The sequence below is a fragment of the Sitophilus oryzae genome, unplaced genomic scaffold (genome assembly GCF_002938485.1).
Source record: "Sitophilus oryzae breed Bouriz unplaced genomic scaffold, Soryzae_2.0 scaffold_1447_pilon_pilon, whole genome shotgun sequence".
NCBI lineage: Eukaryota > Metazoa > Arthropoda > Insecta > Coleoptera > Curculionidae > Sitophilus > Sitophilus oryzae.
This window is the reverse complement of record NW_022146112.1, coordinates 745,361-763,965: the sequence shown is the minus strand read 5'-3', so window position 1 is coordinate 763,965 and position 18,605 is coordinate 745,361. Positions and strand designations below refer to the sequence as shown.

The following is an 18,605-nucleotide window of genomic DNA, read 5'->3' as shown; positions in this document are numbered from 1 at the left end:
AAGCCTCTGTTATCCTAATGAGGATGTAGTAATGGCTACTGCTTACACTTACCTCACTATAAGTAAAATATTGGAAGAAGAATCAAGCTTTTTACATCGAAAAGATACACAGAAAGATATTGACAACATTGATAGTTGAAAATATAAATGGCCTGGATGTTAGTCTTTTTCTTATTCAAAGGTCTTTTTAGGTCACAATTGCCCCTCACATACGTCAGAATTTATTATTAAATCCATCTTGTTCAGAATATCCAATATTTTATTGAAGAACTATGCAAAAAAAGGAATGGCGTCTTTGCCACAAAGACAATGTCCTATGTAAAGAGGAAGAGTAAAGAAAACTAAGCGTAAGTTTTACTGAACCCCCAAAATGGTATTTAGTTATTTTTCTATATAAAATCTTGAAACACATATATATTGTTTAGTTTTCACCTATATTATAGTTTAAATTTATTCCCATTTGTGTAATGCTGCAAAACACAGAAAAAATATTCCATATTTTTTGATCCAAGCCAGTGTAGTTTATAATTCCAAGAGCATTTACCAAGGCTTATACTAAGACAAGTAACTTCCTATACTGTCCATAATAGTATATATTTATCAAACGTTCAGTAAATTCTAAACTATGGTAGGTAAGTGTTTGCAATTGAATATTTAGTTTATATTGCTATTTTCTGTCATACATTTCTGGTTATTTCTTTTTGATGATTTTAAACATCCTATATATGCTATCTCAAGTTTGAATATTTTAACGCTACCTATTTTCTGAGAAAGCAGACCTTTTTATAACAAGTACTACTACTATGACTACAACTAACTGATGTTTTCATAAAAGAATACAAAAAAAATCCATACTTATGTGGAGAACTTTAGATTCCCTGTATATTAAAAAATTAGTGAAATATTACGTAATCTAACCCGACATTTGTGTGAAAAATGTCTATTTGGGAATAAAACAGGGTTTAAAATACGCGCCAAATCAAGCACTTCTATCTCCGCCATATTGGAAAAGATTGAATGCCCTTGTGCGGAGGTGGTAATGTATTATCACGTTATCTAGGGACCGAGCTGAAGTTCGCGCTTAAAGACAAGTTGTGTGATTTTTCCGTTTGACGGACGAGCGCACAGTGCGGCGGAAGATGAATCTAGCGGGACAAAACCGTTTGGTTAGAAATAAAATAAAAAAAATTGGCGCCGGGAAGCACGTACAGCCGCCCATACTAAAATATGTTAATATCTCGAAAACTGCGACTTTGACTGATTTTGATGTTATTACAAACTAGGTTTTTCCTGCGACTACGTTCGCGTTACACCTCGAATAGTTCATGCATTGATTTAAATGATTTACTTTGTATATAGAGCTAGTGAGCCTTACAAATGCCCTATTTAAACTATGTTTTTAAGAGTTTTAGAGCTACTCGTATTTCATATGAAAGTTATCAATTGTCGATTTTTTGGATATTATACAGGGCAAGTCTTGAATAAGTGCAAATAAATTTTTACTAACTTTACCCATTTGGTTGATGAATTTCAAAAATCTCTTCTAATTCTTTTTGTAGGATTTCATTCTTCTAGACCACATAGTAAGGAATTTTCATACAACAAATTGTTCCGACATAATTTTACTCTCTAAGAGAATGAATTTCCTAAAATCGCTTTGTATGTAGCTAATTCACTAATGTCGTTTAAACGAACCTTTGTTCTAATATTTATGTATCTAAAGCTGCCTGTATGAACTGATCCCTAAATTATCTAAAAACTTGATATATAACTTTGAATAAGAAGACTAAGGAAGGAGCATAATGCTATCCATGTATTCATGCATGGTGGGCGGAAAAAGCACCATAAAAGCACTCTAGGGTGGGGATCCTTGACAGTTCTGTTTGACGATTCATTTGACACATTTGGATTTGATTTGAAATTTTGTGGATTTGTCAGTCTTTACGGAGCTTATTTTATGTTATTTTATTTATTCTACTACTGATAGTTGTATAAAGGTAGTAAATCTAGATGGAAATTGTGGCAGAACTTAAATTAACAGTGACACTATCGCGATTTATCGAAAAACACTCTAAAATAGTTGGTTGTGTAGCGTGCGGTAGATCTCGGCAAAAATTGAGTGAAATAATGGAACAACTTTTCGCTAGTAAGTGACTATAATATACATACGTGTAGTAAACCGATCATTTATGAAATTCACTTAAATTAACTAAATTATATATTTTTCTTGCATTTTAGCTTTTATTTATTACTTGTCAAAGAATTTAGATACGTTAATTTGACTTACCTGCTTCAGTAGCGTATCGGATGTTTGTGTTTACTTATCTATTTTTATTAGAATTATATATTTTTATAACAATTTTACTAACTACCAACATTTATTCACACCGTAAAATAAAACAACAAATTATTGAGTCTACCCCACGTCTACCCTACATCATAGTTTTACATTTTTTAAATAAAATTAGAACGACACTGATAAACCGGAATTTAAGTCGGCCATATTTGAGGCCCCTCGCGGTGTACCTAAGATTTTTGATATGCTCCTTTCTTAGTCTTCTTATTCAAAGATATATAATATAACTGACAAACCACTGACAATGACAAATAATTTATTTCTGGAGGTATTGTGTGTAGGTGTTTTTCAGGTATGTTTTAATATTTAGTCGATTTACACAAAGAAATAGCCATTCAGCAATTTAAAAATACTTCATAACAAATCTACACATATATACCTTTCATTTAAAACTGTTTCCTACAGCTACTGTAATTTTGGAATTAGGATTTTTAAAATTTTAACCCTTCCCATACCCCTTACCAACCCCCACCCCACCAAAACTAATGGCCAGATTCTCGAGGTGCCACAGTATTTTTTTAGGCCAAATTTAGTTAAAATCGGTTCAGCGGTTTTTGAGTTATCGTGTTACAGACGGCAGACAGACAGACACCACGAAAATATTTTGTATTTAGGTCATTTATGACCCAAATAACTCATTTTGAGTGAAATTAAAAAAACTTTTTTTTTGCCGATTCTAATAGCCTACCATACCTATTGGTATGGTCGGCTAAAAATAAATAAATCAGTCTGTCTGTCTGTCCGTCTGTAACACGATAACTCAAAAACCTCTGAACCGATTTTAACCAAATTTGGCACAAAAATACTGTGGCACCCGAGAATCTGGCCATTAATTTTTGGTGGGGGTGGAGGGTTGGTAAGGGGGTATGGGAGGGGGTTAAAAATTTAAAAAAATCGTAACTCCAAATCTACAGTAGCTAGCGAAACGCGGTTTTCAAATTAAGATTAGGAATAATATTTGCAACAAAATTTGTAATAACGTCAAAATCAGTCAAAGTCGCAGTTTTTGAGATATTAACATATTTTAGTATGGGCGGCTATACGTGCCTCCTGGCGCCAATTTTTTTAAATGTCTTTTAAATCTTTATTTAAAAGTGCTTATACATTTTATTCCGAAGCCAAATTATGTTGAATATTGCCAAAGGTATGTACTTTTCTACTGTAGGTATACTCTGTTTTTTTCTCAGGTAAGATTTCGACAGACGATGACAGAAGAAAAGCAGATGACGTCCCATACCAATCTATTTATTTTACTAAAAAAAGTTTCTAATAATTTTTAAGTTATCTATGGATGGGTTTAAATATAAATCCGTCATACGTCGTGTCTTGTTGTTTTTAACCAGTTTTATTGGTTTATTTAAAAAATGACAGATCGTATTTCAATTTTATTGGTTTGACGGAACGATGAACGACAAACGGACGCCGATGCGTATGAACTCGCCTTTAGATTTTTGTCATTTTTGACGCTTGTCAAAGTCTTGCCAAATTATTGGTTATAATTTTGTGTCAACTTTTGTTAAATACCCTGCATTTTGAAAGATGATGCATTTTGATTCGTATTATTACGTGTGTTTTGTGTCTTTTGAAGTCAAGTGGAGGAAAAATCGAGTGAAAATTAACTGTAGGCCCAGAGCACAGTTTATGGTTAATACACGCTGCCCAGGCAGAAAGTCTTATACACCAATGAAGTTGCCATCGATAAAGTTTGTATACCATTTCGTCGTAGATAAGTGCATTTCGTATATAAGGATCAAACTAAACACATACTAAAAACTGGAGTAGCTGTAAAATATCGACATCACACGATAGGTAAATAATGGATTTTAGTACTGGTGCAGAAAAATAATGTCAAAAGGTACTGGTTTAAAAAAATTAAGATTAAAGGTAATTAATCCACCTTTAAGGTATAAAATTTGGTAGGTGTTATTATTAATAAAATAGTTGTTGTATTTACCTATGTTGTTTTATTTATACCTGTGGAATATTACAAATTTGTATTTGTACATAAGTTATATTGATAAATATAATCATAAATGCGGGTAGTTTCATAAAGCTTGAAAGTAAATAATAGTTATTTTTTATATTTTTTTGGTATGTAGTGCCTTGTTCTTGTTTGTTTTGTATTAACACATACCGTTTTTATTAAATAAAATAACTCGATTACATTTTTTCAGTTTTATACAATTTTGAAGTAATCACTTGTCATCTTGTCAATCAAATTTTAAATATATCGCCACAGATATCGCTATGCGTTCCAGTTGTACCAACTTATTTCTTTGTAAAATAAAATAAACTAGTTTGAAATTAAAATGACAGACACATCTATCACTGTCAAGGATCTTCTCGTTGGACAGACTCTAGACAGACTATATATTATTTGTTAAAATCCTTCGTGCCTTTGTTCTGCAGATATCAAACTTTCACTTTTTTCAAAAATTTGATATATTGAATTCTTTTTGAGTTACCAATAGTTACAAGATAGTTACCAACACAGGTAGTCACAGTCACAAGGGGTTCAAGCTTAAAGGTGAATGCCTAAAAAGTTTTATTTCAATCGGATAGTATAAAAAACAAAACAAAGACTCGTTAAAGGGACAGTGAAGAGCATTCAAAAATTGGGTTTGCAAGTATTATGACTTTAGACTAGTGAGTAAGGGTTGGCTATAATTATTCCGACTTCTCCATCGAAAGGCACTGACCTTGAAAATTAATAGCTGCCCCTACACGGAAAGGCCCGGCTTTCCGGACATGGCAGCAGCAGGCCAGGGCTTTCACCCAAATTACCAAAGCGGAAATATATCCGCGGACTTATAGTATTTTGGGTTAAAGGCCCGGGCCGCTGGATTCAGTCGAAGGCCAGGGCCTTCTAACAATGAATGACTAACTATACAAATTCAGATATTACTAAATAAAAATGTAAGGGTATTGATAATAATTTCCAAATATTAAATTTTATTTATTGTATCTATCTTTATAAATATATACCAAAATATTTATGAAAAAGAAAATCAAGATTTATTCACGATAAGATCCTTTTACAAAATCTTCAAAATTAATTAACTTTATACGTTTTAATACATTTACACATTTCATTTAAATTATATGAAAATAATTTAATTTTTTACATTTTAGAAAAAAATATAAATCATTACAAAATAATACCAATCTTTTTGTATTTTGCATTATTTTAAAGAGACGACAAAATACAAATTTAAACTGTTAGTACGAGAGAGACAAAATCCATATAACTTCTAGGCTAGACAAAGAGGAACTGGGTCTCGGGCTGACGTCACGCGCTATGATTGGTTGGGCTTAGGTGAGGTAACCTTTAGAGTATAATAACCTTGAATATTTCCTGCTATGCGTTCCAGTTGTACCAACTTATTTCTTTGTAAAATAAAATAAACTACTTTGAAATTAAAATGACAGACACATCTATCACTGTCAAGGATCTTCTCGTTGGACAGACTATATATTATTTGTTAAAATCCTTCGTGCCTTTGTTCTGCAGATATCAAACTTTCACTTTTTTCAAAAATTTGATATATTGAATTCTTTTGAGTTACCAATAGTTACAAGATAGTTACCAACACAGGTAGTCACAGTCACAAACAAGGGGTTCAAGCTTAAAGGTGAATGCCTAAAAGTTTTATTTCAATCGGATAGTATAAAAACAAAACAAAGACTCGTTAAAGGGTTAATTGAAGAGCATTCAAAAGAAAAATTGGGTTTTGCAAGTATTATGAGCTTTAGGACTAGTGAGAGTAAGGATGCGGCTGTAATTGTTGAAACCTCCATCGAAAGGCACTTGACCTTGAAAAATTAATAGCTGCCCCTACACGGAAAGAGGAAAATGAGGATACATCATAGAGAAATATAAAATAAAAGAGTTGTCATTTCCATAGTCAAAAGTAGGCAACACGTTTAACGAGGATCGATTGTAGCGCACCCTTGAGCCCTAACTGAACTAATTGAAATATGACAGACGTTATCGGTAAAATAGGTATCTGCATTGCCTACCACAAAAAAGGCGGGCTGTTTAAATGTGAATATAAAATTTTATGTATTTTTTAAAAATATTACGAAATTAAAACTGCAAAAAATATAATGAAAGTTTATTTTTAAAAACGGAATATTTGAAAAGTATAAACTATTGTACACTTTTCAAATGCTTACAGTTAAATGCTAAATTAAATTTGATAATATAAAACATATATGCTGAATTAACTTCGAGGGGTAAACTCCTGATGAATTTCTGTACACTAATGCCAAAGTAATGCCAAATAATTTAGTACTAATACCAATAATGCAAATCTTGTACACCACCAAAATACACCAGCGGTTTACCCTTCGATTTACCTATAGTATTATAAAACGTATTTAACAACGCCACTAACAAAGCATATAAGATCGCAGGGTTTGCAATCTATGCTATTATAACAGATAAAGATTTAAATAAGACATCAAAAATTAATTCACCTTTAAGTTGAATTTATAAACTCAGCAGTCAGCAGTTGAAGTTCAGTTGAGGTAGCAAATGTTCAACACTATTAAATGAAGGCGCAAATTTATAGTCAGTTCGTTTTACGTTCACAGAGTTCAGAGATGGGCAATGTCTTTACATATCGAACTTGCTTTGCATGATACCCTTTCCTGGATCGTGTTCAAATCACATCATCGGCTGAACAAAATATTACATGATGATGGCAAAACACAGCACAAAATATAAAGTTCAAATCATAGAGAAATATAAGGTCTCTGGTTCCTCGGGAAATAAAACTTCGTCCATAATTTCTGTAGCACAAACACAAAACAAACAAAGTTTATGCTACACAAAATAATAACAAAATTCCAAAATTCAAAACAAAATTGTAAACAATTGCAAAATACAAATAATTTGCTGTCATGTCACTTGTCATTCTTGTAATGACACGTGACAGGTAGCAGGTGGCGACGCTTTGGAGCCCTAACTGAACTATGCAACATTATGGCCAAGTTAGACAGCCTTTCAAACACTCTTTTATTTTAGTTACTTTATGGGATACATTAAATACGCAACCAACCGTCCAATCAGATGAAAGAGGTACGTACCCTATCGTTGGGTCACAGAATAGATATCAACCAGAAGCCTAACTTAGAGTTTGCGCGGGAAACATCGCCTAACCTAAAAATAGCGGTAGAACCTGTCAACGCACTGGCGTTCGCAGTTCACTTATGTTTTGCGTTTTGCTGAGAGCAGTAGCTGTTCGTCATTCGTAAATATTGAATATTGTAGTTTGTGTTGTTTTATAACTGAACGGAGCGAATAGTCTGGAATAGTTATTAAATATTTGTTGTGCTAGGTACATTATTTATAATAACTTCAAAGAGTACTGGTTCAGTTTGTGCCTCAAGAATGTGCAAAAGCCGGAGTTATGTTTCGCCAGGACGCAAAATGTTTTACGATACGTTTGTGGATATTTAATAAAAAAATGTTTGAGTATACATTCATGTGATATATGAACCAAATATGCAAAGGCACACAGTGAGTTAGATGATACATCGTTGTTTTGCCATTTACGTGCCTATATGAAAATAATAAAGAGTGAAAATAATAATTTAGATATTTTTGGCAATCTTCAGATGTCACATGACAATTTTGTATCTTTTGTTTCTTCATTAGAACTTGTTTTAGTAAATATTATGAAGAATATGGGACAAGACATTTTATTAAAGAAATATATATAATATGCAAACAAATTAATTTCAAACATCCATGTACTAGTTTTCCCCTAAAATATGTAACTAAATTATATCTGCTTATGAAATTGTATTATACATTAAAAAAGATAAACCTTAATTTTAAAACAGCCAATAAAAACAAACTAATTATATGGAGGCATGAATAAATACCTACATAAGTATTCTGATGTTAGCTTGTTTATTTATTTCGTTTGAAACTTAAATGAACACCTACCCTATCTTTACAGGATGTTTTAAAACGGGCCAATTGAAGGTAAGTATCTCAAGCGTCCTTATAAAGAACCCAAAGTTTTAAATTTCAACCAAATCTCTTCTTATATTAAAAAATCCGCCATATTGGATCCGCTAATTTGATTTTTTTTCTTCAAAAATATTATAAAAGTGTCACCGGAACTCAATACGTGTGCAACATTTCGGAAAAATTGGGATAATAGAAGTGATCAATAAAGCTGCTGCCAGATTTGCAACAAACAAAGGTATGGTAAAGTTAAATAAAATCGTTTAAAAATATAAACTATTTTTATACCGCGATATCTCTAATGGTTTACTAATGCAGTGTTTTTTATCGCTGGCAATAAGTTTTACATTAAAAATATTACTCCATAAAATATGTTGGGACATTTGTACTAAACCAATATTACAGCATCTTAAACAAATTAGCCTTTACTTTTAACTTTAACAAACTCACCTATTAAAGTTTTAAGCAGTAGTTTTATTAACTGCCGAATGATATTAATTAATTCTATACTTTTCAATTTACAACAAAAAAATAAATACAACTCTGTATACATTCAACGGAAATTTATTAAATACGTCTCTGTGTTCTACCGCTATTAAATGGCGGCCCAATTCGTGAAACGTCACGGATTTCAGCTCCAGTTAGATTTCTGGTTGATATCTATTCTTGTGGTTGGGTATTGTACAATCACGTGATGCTCATGTCGTATGACGGTTAAATCTTTGGTTAGATTTTTTGTTGTTGTTTTTACCTGTTTTTACAGTTTTTACTTTATTTTTCTATTTACATCAGATTTATATTTTGTAATTGCCTATCAGACAATACGTATTTAGAAAAATAATAAGAATTAGGATCGTGTTTTTTTTTAAATCCTGGATATTAATTGGAACCCTTGATAACATTACTGCTTTTGATATAAAAAAGTGCATTTTGATTATTTACTTGGGCTAGGATATTAAAATATCGGTTGGATTGTACGACATAAATAGATGTAGGTATGATTATTTATATATATGTATGTATTTATAAAGCTTACTATCTGTTTTGCATTTTCAGTTTTTGATCAGACATTTCATTTTATTTGTGAAATGCCCACAAAAAAGCTTCCCATGATTCAACATCAGTGTGTTTGCTGCATAATAGATCATTCCTGCTGAATTTTTAGATCATTTGAAGACTACACGGAAAAAACCAGATAATATGTTATATTTTCATAGAAATTGATAGCGAGACAGTTTTTTAGGCAAGTGTTAGCATTATTCGAGGCACCATCAAAGAAAGCAATAATTATATGCTTAGTCCCAGAGATATTACAGCTTAGTTATTTTGCCCTACAGGAGAAAAACCAGAGTAGTTCACTCGTAATTGCATTTTCTCGGCTTCAGTTAAAATGAATAAAGCTGGTTTTTCCTGTGGTCTTCATTTGAAATAACGTAAATAAATGTTTATACATATGTATGTGATGATTAAATTGGTGTTAAGGAAATAAAAATGTTTTTCGATATTAATATATACCTATATATGTATATTTATTTTGAAATAAATTACACTTTTAACAGTTTAATGGAGTTTTTGAAGCCAGTTATAATATTTATATTTTAAAAACTTGAAATCATGTGGATGTAATCACGCATTAAACCACAGACTAACTTATACAAGTCAAAAAGTAGATTTCAGTGTTAACTTTATATAACTTGTAAGTAAAATAATAAATAAAACAAATATGAAAAAACCAACAATTCTAATGTATATATTAAAATACAGAACAATAATAGGTATCTGATATCCTCACTTAACGTAGAATAATATTCTACCCAACTCAATACTATGTCCAACATGAGTTTCAAATATATCGGGCCCTAATTGTTCCTGAAAATAATATTTTTTTACATTGTTATACCTATACCATATTCTAAACTATTTAATATTTCAGTCACTTAAAAAGTTAATTTGTATTGAATAATTGTCTACCATTAAAGCAAATTTGGGCTACTATTTTTAATGGGCATATTCTGTGTATGGATATAGGTACTTCCTCCAGATTTTGGGTTCAACCAATTTATTCTTAAAACCTGAAACATCTACGTATAAAAAATAGACAGGTTACTAATTATAATAAAATTTACCCTTAGAATTATACTTCTTTAACAAATAATTTCCATTGGTATACTTTTCCATGACAAGTAATCAACTTCCTAACATTTTTTAATTGATGTAATACCACAGAATATACACCATGGTGTATATTTTGTGGTAATACTTCCTCATGATGCGAAAAGAAAATCTTTTCTTTAGCACACAAAGGACAAACAATATGTTGGCTTACTTTCAGATTAGTTACTTTTCCATAGATATCCTCATGTCAATTCAAAGACGATGAACATGAAAATGATCATCACATGAAACATCACAAACTAAAAACCTAATAAACAAGTTTATATCGAATATAGAAATAAATTTAGTGTTCTTACCTATTGTCGTCCAAATCCACGTTAATAGATAATTAATTTTTTTGGATTTTTATCTTTTATTTTTAAATATATCTTTCGAACTACTGGTTTTAGTAATTATTAAATTAAACGAACTTTAAAAAGTCAAAAATAATAAACAATTCACAGAATATACTAACGAAAAAGAAGCCCAAGTTCCTTGTAATAAATCGGTTCCATTTTCGTAACGCCATCTCTCGACATAGCTGACATTATAGGTTAGCCAAAGGGGTGCGGGGCCGGGGGGAATTGTAAAATACACTTTTTTATTTTAATTATTTTTATTTGCTTTATTTGTAATTTTATTTTTAAAACATATTATGTGAAACAATCACATAATATGTCTTAAAAATAAAATTATAAACGGAAACAAAAGGAATTAAATAATCTGAAAATTTACAAAGTTTATTGATAAAAAGTTAGGCTATGCAAATTGATAAGTATATTAAGTATAACCTCTTTGGTAAAACATTGTTAAACAAACATTAACAAAGTACTATTACATAAAAACAGGTGATACAATACTTCAAAATTAATTTTAACATAATATCAAAACCGAAAAATCAAACTGCAAACACAACCACACTTATCACAACAGAAATTAACACACACGTCCGCGGCAAATGTCCAAGAAAGACTGATCATATGCTGATCATTCTGATTGGTCCTGGTCCGGTCGTAGCTCACGTCGTATTGTCGGTAAGTAAAATCCCTGTCCAAAAATTTGACGATCAGCGCCATCATCCGTCATAATTGGGAAACTTTTGCTGGAACCATTTTTAATATTTCACTTACATGGCCCTGAAACAATTCTCTTGTCAATTGTCAATTTTCTCCAGGCACCGAACATTATCGATAACGCACGATCTACGACGATTACTCCTTTGATCTGATTGGACGGTTCAATGACGGTTGGTTGCGTATTTTAATGTAACGGAAAGGCCCGGCTTTCGGACATGGCCTTGAGGCCGGGGCTTTCACCCAAATTACCAAAGCGGAAATATATCCGCGGACTTATAGTATTTTGGGTTAAAGGCCCGGGCCCTTTCAAGTTCCAGTCCGAAGGCCGGGCCTTCTAGCCAGGGTTCGGAAGTAGTTAATTAAGACGTAATTTACCTGATTAACTACTTGTAGTTTTTCTTCAAAAACTACGTCTTTTCCCGTTCATTAACTACATGAAAACTACGTTAATAAACTATGTATTGATATTATGAATAATTTTCCTTTGTATGAGGTGTAATAGAGATAATATGATGTAAATATTATATTTAAAGCCATATTTCTCCTGTTTTCTTAAATACATTATGTGTTTTTAAAGCTTCAACTTATTATAACCTCACCTCAAACCTTTGATATTTGAAAGTTACATACATAGGTTACATAAACTACACCCTCTACATAAACTACATTAACTACATGTAATGTAGTTTATGTAGTTTTTAAAAGTAACATGTAGTTTTCCGAACCCTGCTTCTAGCTAATGAATGACCAATAGTCAGTTCGGCAATTTTCCTCAAGACAAAAACATCCAAATGGTGCTCAAGTTAAATAAAGCATGACACGATATATGCTAAAGCCTTTTTTTACTTTCTAATAATTTATAATAAAACTAAATGATTATTACTAGTTTTAATAAAAGTTTAAAAAATTGTCTTAGATACTTACTATATATGAATTTACAATTACCGAGTGTTAAAATTAAAATATTTCATTTATTATTTTCAAAATAAAATAGAATTCTTTAAAATAAAATATACAGGATGTCACAAGATTACAAAGTAATTAAAAAATAACTGCTAAGCTTTTTGTAAGTATTTCACCTGATATCATAATTTTTTCTATTTGGCCATAGTTTACAGTACGGTTTTTGCGTGTCATGTACGAATAATATCATAGTTTTATTATCTTGTATTTATTTATTAATTAATAAATTAAGTCGTTAATAAATAAAGAAATTTAACCATATGGTTGCTATATATTAGACCATTTGTTACGTTCTTAGATTTTAAGTCCCAAACATCGCTCCTGAGATTTTGTCCCGCTAGAATAATCATCCGTCGCACTGTGGAGCGAGGGTCCCTCCGTGACGTAAGCAGCCACGGCGACTAGACAGCGGCGATTTGTTTTTGATACAGTCTTTGTCTTTGATCCATGTGGCGATCCTCGTTTGTCAATAAACGCTCAACCTCGCACAACTTGGCTAACTGTGGGTAGTTAATTCGCTTCCAACCGGCCGGATAGCTCTGGCAGCTGTGGCCATTAAACCAATATTCATTATACTCCTAATTAACTTTCAAAAAGAAGACGAACGTCATATGTTATTTGAACTGTCATCTCCAATGGTCATCTCCGATTTTTTGTGATCATTTTCCTCATTTGATTTGATTTGATCATTATAGCTCTGATTATAGAAAAAAAGTTCAGATGTAGAAGAAACAATTTTTTACATATTTTTAATTTTGGGCATTGGGTAATTTCCATTTATATAAAGCATTTGATGTACATAGTACATATAACTTCAAAACTGATATAAAACTTGATAAAAATAACAAATATTAATTAATGTATTTGTTGAAGTTGTGACTCATTGAATTATTTGTAAATTTCTGGGTAAGAGTGATTATATTAGTGATACTGAAAAGTTTTCCACTGTGATCTAGATTAGTAAAAAATTAGATTGTTTTACATTTTATCCTTTTGGATTTTGAGAGTAATGAATCGAAATACGACTAATTATGGTTCGATTACGGATCCCGTTGTTGGCTTTAGCGGTACCAGTAATGATATCTTGAGAAATAGTTTATTTGATGATATTGTCACAAATGTTTTCACAATAAATTCAAGTATTAAAACTCTACAAGACGCCCTAAAAGCCATTGGAACATCTAGAGATAACACAGGATTAAGAAACACAATGTAAGACTATATTGCACATTTGTATACTACATACATAAGATTTTATATTTGTATAATTGGAGAGTAATGAAAATAATATCTTAAGTTAATATCACCTTTTTGTGGCCTAGCCTAATCTGGATTGTGTCTATTTTGTTTACATGAAGTTTTACAAGAAATCATCTTCTGTTTACTGAAATAAAAAATACTGAGATTTTTTGACAATTAGTTTAAGGAACGTTTAAGATTATTGGAATATTGATGCAAACTGTGTAGCGTCCACATATCTACCCATTTGTACCATACCCCTATTTGTGTATATAACACCATTATGATCGAAAAAAAGGGGTGAGCGATGGCTGATGAAGATTGCTGTCATTTTTTATGTTTGGTTTGGTTTGGTTATATAATGTATATAATAGTGTACAGGATGTCCCATTTTAGTTTAAATCATATGGTATCTCAGTTATTAGTAAAGATAGGAGGATGCGGTTTGTACAAACCTGTCCCACTTTTTTTTGTGAAACGGAAGATGCAGTAACGAAATTGTTATAGCCCTCTTTGTTTCTGAGCTACAGGTTCTTTTCAAAAATTTTGCAATTTGGAACACCCCCGGTATCTCCGTTATTGTGGATGATATTGAAAAGGTAAAAACTGAGTCTTGTAGAACTTTTTACATAGAATACATTGGCGTACCTAGTCTGTTTTTCTACCAAAAAATATTTTTGAAAATATGAATTAAAGTAATGTTTTCTTAAATGAAACACTCTGTATATTTATAAACAATGATCTGGCTTGCTATGAGCTTCTCAAAAATATAATCATTCTATATTTAATTTCACTATTTACTGCAATATTTAAAAGGTATCATTTTCTTTCAAAAAATCAAATGGTATTTACTAAAATAGTTATACACATATTAGAATTTTATTTGGTATTGAAATATTTTACTTTTGAACTGTTACCACTGAATCTCTGAATATATATTTCTTTTATTTTTTATAAAGGGATTTATACTAACAGGATGGGTTATGGGTTTGCAAATATCTAAAGCTGATAGCAAACCCCTGATAGCATTTTCCAGGCTATCGACATGGTTGTAGTTGCCACAATATATTTCATATTTTAAAAATCCCCAAATACACAAATTAAATGTATGGGTTCTATACCCCTTCTATCTTCACTAATATCGGAGATACTATATGATTTGAAACAAAATGGAACACCCTGTACAATATACAGGGTTGTTCACCACATACGACACGGAGTATTGTAGCTAAACGATTAGATTTTTACAAATTGTAAGTTTTGGGTTCGTTGAAGGACTATTAGAGCTACAATTTGAAAATATTTTTACAAGATACAGAGTGTCCCAAATAAGTAAAAAATATTATAGTTATACTTTTTTAAATGGAACACCCTGTATATTATTCTATTTTTGGATTCTACGTTTGAAATGAAGGTAAATTTAATTAAGGTTTATCACACTTAAACCTTACCGTTTTTGAAATATTTTTAATTTTATGAAATTGCAGTAAAAATTTTAAGACTTCATTTCTCCAAAGGTATCAAAGTTTTTAATACTAAATATTTACTGAAGATTACTTATTGATCAGATATTGTGTTGCAATAATAAAAATTTTACTACCTTATACAGAGTGTCCAAAAATTTATATTAAATAATTACTAGCTTTAAACGGCAATAACTTGTTTAATTTAAATGGAACACCCTATATATTTTAAGTGAATCAGATGCACAATGTAATTGTCTATCAAATTGTATTATACCATTTTTTAACCATCTCTTCAAGTTTTCGTAGAAGATGCATTTTCTTATAATTTAGACCTCATTTATCACTATATCCATGGAATATTGACATTTCAGATTTTTTTAAAGCAACATATATGTACAAAATGTATTGCAAGCTCATTGGTATACAAAAAAAAAACTATTTAAATCTTTGTGAAAGAGTATACCAATTAAATATTCCACCATTATTTCCGTTATAAATGTTTTAATTAATAAAGTATTCTAAATAAATGTGAATTTGGCTCAGAAATCAATATAATAATAGGTTATGAAAATAAACGTCTCTGTTTTTATAAATAAGCATTCGTCAAAAAATGAAATAAAATTTTTAGTGTTACTTTTTACCACACTGTCTAAAAGACACACAAAATTCAGTTTTTTAGTATTTGGAGCAATTATTATTAATCAACGTAAACTGTCAATTAATGTAGTTTGAATACTGGAATGATATTAATTGGTCATTTTGCAACAAACAATATTTAAACAGTTTTTTTTATTTTTTAATGAATTGAAAATTTGTTACATCTTTAAAAATAATCTAAAATGTCAATATTTCATGGATATAGTGATAAACGAGGTCTAAATTATAAGAAAATGCATTTTCTACGAAAACTTGAAGAGATGGGTAAAAAAATGGTATAATACAATTTGATAGACAATTACATTGTGCATCTGATTCACGTAAAATATATAGGGTGTTCCATTTAAATTAAACAAGTTATTGCCGTTTAAAGCTAGTAATTATTTAATATAAATTTTTGGACACTCTGTATAAGGTAGTAAAATTTTTATTATTGCAACACAATATCTGATCAATAAATAATCTTTAGTAAATATTTAGTATTAAAAACTTGGATACCCTTGGAGAAATGAAGCCTTAAAATTTTTCCTGCAATTTCATAAAATTGAAAATATTTAAAAAACGGTAGGGTCTAAGTGTGATAAACCTTAATCAAATTTACCTTTATTTCAATCGTAGAATCTAAAAATATAATAATATCAGGGTGTTCCATTTAAAATAATACAACAATAATATTTTTTACTTATTTGGGACACTCTGTATCTTGTAAAAGTATTTTTAAATTGTAGCTCTAATAGTCCTTCAAGGAACCCAGAACTTACAATTTGTAAAAATCTAATCGTTTAGCTACAATACTCCGTGTCGTATGTGGTGAACAACCCTGTATATTGCTCTAGAACAGGCATCTGTGATATCTTCTTTGTTAGAAACACTTCATTTCAGAGCGTTGCTCTACAATATCTGTCTAAATCATATACAGTCTAAATTCCAAAACTTGTTAAGTTTCATAATTTAAATGCGATCTCATTAGATCTAGTGTATTTCTTGTTATTTCCTGTAACTTCCTCTACTGCTTTATTTAGATGGATGAAGCTTTTATTAAACTAAAGAAAGATAATGTAGGGCATTATAATAACATACAATAATAATAATTATATAGTCTAGTTGGGTCGGAAATGACGATCGATGACATTTACCATATAAATTTTACATATAAAATGACAGCGATCTTCATTTCATAGCCATCGCTGACGCCGTTTTTTTTTTCGATCAAACATGTACTAGTTTTATTATTTTTTATAGACATGTTACTCAACTAAGTGCCAATCAAGTTGCTTCTGTTACAACAAAGGATATTAGCAAGTTAAAACAAAAAGTTCTAAAGAATGACAAGCCAACACAACTTCAACTTGAAAAATTGGAAGAAAATTTTAAGGAAGCAATTAGTAAATATCATTCATTACAAAAGGTATTGATATATAAATTGTATTTTATGTTACTATAAGTACTGTGGAGCCGTATCAGATACTGGCTTTTGTTAAAGTCCTGAGACTGTATGATGATTTATAACTCGTTATAACTCAAGAAAGTTATATAAAAATATACACAATAGATCTGTAAGATCACGGTGATTCTAACCAAACCAAACTCCCCTTCTAAACATTCTACATTCCATTATAAGCACAGCCAAATTTTATTAGAAATGCCCAGTGGTGGATACAGGGGGAGGGGGGGGGGGGGCGCATGGGGGGCTATGCCCCCCCTAAAATCTATAAATTGAGTTAAATATTAGTTTTTTTGTGTTAAAAATGGCTAAAAAGCATATAATACATATTCTCTTTATTTGGTTTGGCCCCCCTAAAATAAATTCCTGTATCCGCCCCTGGAAATGCCTATTGATGATATTTATTAGCTTACTTAGGGTTTTTCTTATTACCTATTCTGAACTGTCCTAGAACTGTCCTAGAAAATACGCATGCTTAAAAGGAAATATGAAGCAATTTTTCATTTGCGTATGTATGCCCTGCAGAGTTTCAGGACGGTTCAGAATAGGTAATAACAAAAGCCCGAAGAAAGCTATAGAGAAATCAATAAAAGTTTGCGTGCACGTCATCAAAGACGTTGAAACTATTACCAAATTAAATTTAATAAATAAATATTTGTATATATATCATTCTATATTTAATTTAGAGCGCACTTTTTAACTTTTTTTTTACTTTTTGAAGTGAAACTTCTTTACGCGCGCTGGGTGAGTAACATCCACATGTTTATCAAAAATATTGATATTTTAATACAAATTGAAAGTGAATCAAATTATTTTTAATAATTAGATACAATAGACTGTACAGGGTGGACCATTTTGGTTGTTTCTATAGGGTATCTAGGAAACCGTGAGAAATATCCAAATTTTGATACTGCAGTCTCGGGTTCTTTTTTTGAAAAAATTACAATGGCGCAAACGGATCGTGGCTATCTTGATCGGTTTCGAAGTTACAGGGGGATTCTCAAATTTTGTACTTTTTGAACATGTTCAATAGTTTGTTTATTTCAGCAACCACGGAAAAATGAATTATACACTCTAAAGGTACTTTTCTGTGTAGAATACAGTGGCGCAGTCAGACTTTTTTCGAAAAAAATATTTTTTGAGATATTAACTGTACTTAGGGTAGGTGGGGGTAAAGCCCTGCACGGGGCAAAGCCACGCACCGCGTTTTGAAATAGCGCGGGAATCATTTCGGGTTCGCCCGTCAGGCGGCGAGTTGGTTTTAATAACG

At 30.9% G+C, this 18,605-nt stretch overlaps 1 protein-coding gene and 1 long non-coding RNA gene across 2 annotated transcripts in view; one reads left to right on the top strand and one right to left on the bottom strand.

The window, feature by feature from the left end:
• Nucleotides 1-9,665: 9,665 nt before the first annotated feature.
• LOC115877376 lies at nt 9,666-10,557 on the bottom strand. Its single transcript, XR_004049343.1, has 3 exons — nt 10,463-10,557; nt 10,308-10,408; nt 9,666-10,205 (listed from the first exon to the last, which is right to left on the bottom strand). It is a non-coding gene; the product is annotated as an uncharacterized LOC115877376 (long non-coding RNA).
• Nucleotides 10,558-13,152: 2,595 nt separating this feature from the next.
• The window catches only part of LOC115877360 (syntaxin-12), a 30,570-nt gene continuing 25,117 nt past the window's right edge, over nt 13,153-18,605 (top strand). Inside the window, exons 1-2 of the mRNA XM_030893505.1 lie at nt 13,153-13,741; nt 17,134-17,299. Of these exons, the coding sequence (XP_030749365.1) occupies nt 13,539-13,741; nt 17,134-17,299 (369 nt within the window). The 5' untranslated portion in view covers nt 13,153-13,538. The remainder of the gene's footprint in view (nt 13,742-17,133; nt 17,300-18,605) is intronic.